The following is a 6,080-nucleotide window of genomic DNA, read 5'->3' as shown; positions in this document are numbered from 1 at the left end:
ATATCTAGGAGCCTTGGAAAATAAGCTAAAACAAATATATACATATCTCGACTTGCAAAGCTAAGTCCGGCCAAAGTATGTAATTATATACGTTTATACCACCCAAAATATAATTCAAACTATAGAATAAATACCTGTTTCTCCAGGTCAACCTCTAGGAGGGACAAACATAAAATATATACAGAGGAGAATCTATATACATATATACATAGCATAAATACAAAATACAGCATCCCAAAACTAACCCAACTTTGCTTGCACAGGAAACTCCAGACGCTCAGCGAGGTGCCTCTCGACTTGCATCTGAAAAATAACAAAATATGTATGGAATGAGAATCGAGGGTTCTCAGTATGGTAAAGGTGCTTGCATAGTTAATATAAAAGATCTCCAGAAAGCTAGAGGCATTCCTAAAAGTTTGACACTTAGATTAATCTTAAAATTTATTCTAAACCAATAATATCGAAAATCTAACTAAAGGATTCCAACCCTATTCTAAATCTGCACCTTCTGTCAACTCTAAACTTCCAAATCACCGGTGGAACAACCCTCTTTCACTCCTCTGTCAAGAGAGCGTCTCCCAGAATCATACACATATAGTTCAAGCAAGGAAAACACAGATAGAGGTACAATTACAACAAGTAGAACAAGTAGCAGATAAGTAGAGTTAAGCAATTAAGCAAACCAAAACAATACACACTCAAGCAAAACATACAAATACACATGATGTATGCCTGTCCTATGGCTGACAAGTCTCATCTGTCAGTTATATAACCAACCCTTCATGTCCTGGTAGCTAACCTTGGACAGTCCCTCTGTGCGCGCATCCCCAAGCTTAAATATAATATTCCATGGAGTCAAACTCCAAGCTCAATAATATAATGTTCTATGGAGTCAAACTCCAAGCTCAATAATATAATATTCTATGGAAAAATTCCAAGCTTAAATTTATATATATGCATGCCCATGGGAGAACCCGGGAAGTTAAAGTGCCCGTTCATATCTTGCGATAGAGGGCCAACAATTAATCTTAAAATATACAAATCATATAATAATTTCTTTTATTTTTAAAATAACACTTTAAATCAAATCTTCAATTTTTATAGAAATTTTGGCAGCATTTCCTCTAAAACGCAAACTTCTGCCACCCTTCAAGGGTCCCAACCATCAAACCAAACACCTCTCAGTCAGTGGCGGAACCAGAAATTTCATAAGAGGGGGGCCAATTAAATATAAAATATAACAAAAAATTAACAAAATATGATTTGTAGCATATATATCAAAAAAGTAATTATATTATATAAAAGTCAATGTTCAACTACATACTTTAAGATTTTGATATTTTTAAACTTGCTCGACGATGCTTCATGGAACTAAAATCATCAATTATCATCTCTAAAGTGAATTTTGAAGCAATTTCCTTTTCAATATATACAATCATACAATCTGCTAAAAATTCATCTTCCATCTTGTTTCGAAGCCTTGTTTTAATAATCTTCATAGCTGAAAAGGCCCGTTCAGTTGTTGCTGTTGTCACAGGAAGAGTCAAAACAAGACGAATTAATCTATCAATTAAAGAATATATATTTGATTTTCCTGTCTCTGTCAATTTTTGACACAATTCAGCAAGAGTAGACAAATTCTGAAAATCTGGAGCTTTAACCACATCAAGTTCATAATGTTGTAACTCATAATCCAATTGAATCTTTTCTTGCTCAGAAAAATCTAAAGAATAGAAATTCTTTACAAGATTGCATATGTTGCAAACACTGAATAACTTGAAAGCATCTTTAGGATCTAGAGATGTACTCAGTATGAGGAGCTCGGTTGCTTGCTCACTAAATCTACTATTTAGCTCTTTCAATTGAAAATCTATCACGCTAGTAAAAATGTCAACACGATAGTGGTGTTCAACAGTGACAACATCCTTTTTACGACGAGACCGAATTATGTCACTAAAAGAAGCACCCATATCAGGTATCTGAATAGCATGATCATTGCAGAAAGAACTAACTTTCTCCAAAAGTGCTCCCCAACTACTATCTCTTAACTGTTGAATCAATGACTTTGTACTAGAAACCAGATGCATAGCATTCAAAATGTCTTGAGATTTTTGTTGCAATGCTTGACAAAGTTTATCAGTGATTCCCATGATTTCTTTCATCATATGCAAAATGAAAACAAAATCAAATGATAATAAAGATTTAAGAGCATAAGTAGCATCACCACGTTGAGAATATGTAGATCCATTAGTAGCCAAATCTTCCAGAACTGAAGTTGTTGCTCCAAACATACGTAAAAGGCTACAAATTGAGTTGAAGTGAGAGCTCCACCTGGTATCTCCTGATCTTTTTAATGTGCCAATTTGATTTGCTCCTCTTCCTGTTTCAATTTGATTAGTTGCAACTAAATGGGAAATTTCAGTTGCATAAGCAGATCGTAATTCATCATTGCGTTTGCAAGAAGAGCACACAACATTGATAATATTACTCAAACTTTGGAAAAAAGCATGAACATCAACAACTTCTTTAGCCGCAGCAACAAGAGCTAGCTGTAATTGATGAGCAAAGCAATGAACATAATATGCATAAGGACATTCTTGAATAATTAAAGCTTGTAACCCTTTCCACTCTCCACGCATATTACTAGCTCCGTCATACCCTTGACCTCGAACATTTTGAATGTTGAGATTGTGATGAGATAATGCAGAACAAATCTCTTGTTTTAGAGTAGCAGAAGTAGTATCTTTGACATGAACAACATCTATTAGCCTTTCTTTGACAAATCCATGCTTATCAACAAATCTAACAACAACTGCCATTTGTTCTCTTCTAGATTCATCTCTAGCTTCATCAACAATCAAACAAAACTTTGCATTACCAATCTCATTGCGAATTTCATTTTGCACCTTTCTAGCAAAAACATGTAGAATTTCCTTTTGAATAGAAGGTGATGTGTATATTGCATTTTGAGGAGCATTATCCAAAACAACTGCATCCACTTCTTTATTGTAAGAAGCTAATAATTTTAACATTTCAAGAAAATTTCCTCGATTCTGAGACTCATGACTCTCGTCATGTCCCCTAAAAGCACAAGTTTGAAACGTTAACCATTTGACAGTATCAATAGAGGCTTTAAGACGCAATCTATTGCTTAAAACTTGTTGTGAGCTTTGCTTAGCCAATACTTTGTCAATGTGACATAATTGATTAAGCAAATCTTTACAAGACTTAACAGCAATATTATGAGGAGAATTAAGAGATTTACCCACATGAGATAAAAATGCACAATCCTTTCCATTATTCACCTTTTTCCAATTGCGAAATCCTCCTGATGTGAATGGACTTGATTTTCTAGAAAATAAATAGCATGAAAGACAAAATGCAGCATCCACTTCTGGCGAATATTCTAGCCAAGAAAAACTCTTAAACCAATGAGCTTTGAAACGACGAGGATGACTTTCTAGACCAGAAAGAGGGTACTCATCCATAATAAATTGATATGGTCCAAACGTTATGTATGCTCTACGGATTTCATCTTGTTGATTGATAGGATAATTCCAAATTTGCGGACGCTTTCCGGGATCACGCATCAATGTATCAATATTAACTTGATCTATTTCAGTCCTTGCTATTTTGGAAGCAGGGGGTTGAATATCTTGCTCAACAAGTTGTGTCACAGGTTGTTCAATAATATTTTGAACATTACTCAGAATCTGAAGCTGAATTTTGTTCATCATATATTCTCTCTTTTCTCTTGAAAAATGAGTGAATTGTTTTCATCTTTGACATTTTTAACTTAACTTGAACTATCTAACAAAAAAAAAACAAAAATAATTGTATATATATTATTTTCTTAAAAAAAAATATTAAACCTATTGAGCAATAACAAATAATTTTAGAAACACAAATATATAATAACCAAAAATAAAGTTATTGATTTACCTAATTATTTTTTGTTCCAAGTCTCACAAAAAAATAATTCTATTGAGTTTTGTCCTCACTTCAATCTTTGAACACTGTCCATTATAAAAAAAATAAATTAATTATTTTAAATAAATAATGTAAATAATACTTGACATTGTCATTAACTTAAAAAAAATTGAAATATACCTCTTTGAATCTTTGTTGTGCATTCAATGGTTAATATTTTGTTGTTCACTTCTCTTCAATGGTTTTTCTTCATATGTCTTGTTTTGGTATGGAAAGAAAATTAGAATGAGAAGAGTAGAAGACCAAAAGTTTGGGAATCACTAAAAGAGAGAGAAAAGTGGCGCTATGCCTATGATAGTTTGAAACAAATATTTGAAAAATGTACTAGGGTTACTTTAATTAATAGTATGGGCTTGGACTAGTATAATAGAACCATTTTTATTAATTATTAGAATGTGCTATTTGTTAACAAGAGCAACAATAATTCAAATATCTAATACATAATGCAGTTTTTAGTTTTTTTAATTTATAAAATTTTGTAAGTTATATTTTTTTAATATTATATATAAAAAAATTTAATATTATTAATTATTACTATTTACTATTTTTTTAAAAAAAATTTGGGGGGGACCATGGCCACCTTAGGTCCCCCCGTGGATCCGCCACTGCTCTCAGTCATTCAAATCATTTCTAGTATCAAATTATTTCAAAATTAAACCAATTTTAATATTAAATCTTTTTCCAATATCAACCAAATTTAATAACAAGTCGCTTACAAAATCAAACCACACATCTCCCAACCAATCCATTCAATTCAATTTCACAAACTTACTATTAATCCTCAACACATCAACAATCTTTATCATTTTTTATACTTATCAAAGACATAATACAACATATACAAATTCATTCATCCTCTATACACACATCATATACCATATACATAATCCATCAATAATTCATTCAGTTCATTCCTATCTTAAGGTCTTCTAGCCTACGTTTTCATGTGACATTAAACATTAACTACGAGAAACCAAAACCATACATTGGCCAATTCCTCCCTAAGCTCGGAACATCTCAAAAACCTCTCCTTTTACAAGCTCCAAGCTTCCAAACGTCAATTCCTCAAGCTTAATTACCCAAATTTCGTTTCAAACTGTCAAATTGAACTCTAAATTGAATTTCAAATCAACAAGAACACCATTTAATTCACACAATATCACTATAATCATTATAGGGTTCACTAATTCAATGATTGGTGCACGAATTTGTAATCCGTACAACTAACCAGCAAGTGCACTGGGTCGTCCAAGTAATACCTTACGTGAGTAAGGGTTGATCCCACGGAGATTATTGGTTTGAAGCAATCTATGTTTATTTTATTAATCCTAGTCAGGATGCCAATAAGATTAATTGGATTTAATGGTAAGAAGTCAAAGTATTTGGAATAAGGAATTGTTACTTTATTAATGGAGAATATGTTGGAGTTTTGGAGATGCTTTGTCCTCTGAACTTCAACTCTTCCTTGAAATCCTTTTCCACACGCAAGGTTCCTTCCATGGCAAGCTCTATGTAGGGTGTCACCGTTGTCAATGGCTACTTCCCATCCTCTCAGTGAAAACGTTCCTATGCTCTGTCACAGCACGGCTAATCATCTATCGGTTCTCAATCAGGTTGGAATAGAATCCACTGATTCTTTTGCGTCTGTCACTAACGCCCAGCCTTCAGGAGTTTGAAGCTCGTCACAGCCATTCAATCCCAGAATCCTACTCAAAATACCACAGACAAGGTTTAGACTTTCCGGATTCTCATGAATGCCGCCATCAATCCGGCTTATACCACGAAGATTCTGATTAAGGAATCTAAGAGATACTCATTCAATCTGATGTAGAACGGAGGTGGTTGTCAGGCACATGTTCATGGATTGAGGAAGGTGATGAGTGTCACGGATCATCACCTTCTCCATAATTAAGCGCGAATGAACATCTTAGATAAGAACAAGCGTGTTTGAATGGAAAACAAAGGGATTGTATTAATTCATCGAGACGCCGCAGAGCTCCTCACCCCCAACAATGGAGTTTAGAGACTCATGCCGTCAAAAAGTATGTAATTCAGATCTGAAAATGTCATGAGGTACAAGATAAATCTCT

At 33.6% G+C, this 6,080-nt stretch overlaps 1 protein-coding gene across 1 annotated transcript; it reads right to left on the bottom strand.

Moving 5' to 3' along the window:
* Window positions 1-517: 517 nt before the first annotated feature.
* Window positions 518-3,488, bottom strand: LOC112715818 (uncharacterized). The gene is made up of 2 exons (XM_025767639.3): window positions 1,777-3,488; window positions 518-575 (listed from the first exon to the last, which is right to left on the bottom strand). Exons 1-2 carry the CDS (start codon window positions 3,486-3,488, stop codon window positions 518-520), a joined length of 1,770 nt encoding a protein of 589 aa, XP_025623424.3.
* Between the last annotated feature and the right edge of the window lie 2,592 nt (window positions 3,489-6,080).

The sequence above is a fragment of the Arachis hypogaea genome, chromosome 10, assembly GCF_003086295.3.
Source record: "Arachis hypogaea cultivar Tifrunner chromosome 10, arahy.Tifrunner.gnm2.J5K5, whole genome shotgun sequence".
NCBI lineage: Eukaryota > Viridiplantae > Streptophyta > Magnoliopsida > Fabales > Fabaceae > Arachis > Arachis hypogaea.
Note: the sequence above shows the minus strand (reverse complement) of the source record. Positions and strands in the feature narration are given on the sequence as shown.

Excerpts from the sequence above, each read along its gene's own strand:
- LOC112715818 (XM_025767639.3), bottom strand. The coding sequence starts at position 3,488 with ATGGATGAGTACCCTCTTTCTGGTCTAGAAAGTCATCCTCGTCGTTTC. Across the intron at positions 576-1,776 it reads GATCCTAAAGATGCTTTCAA|ACGCTCTCTTGACAGAGGAG; the intron begins GTTATTCAGTGT and ends TGATTCTGGGAG.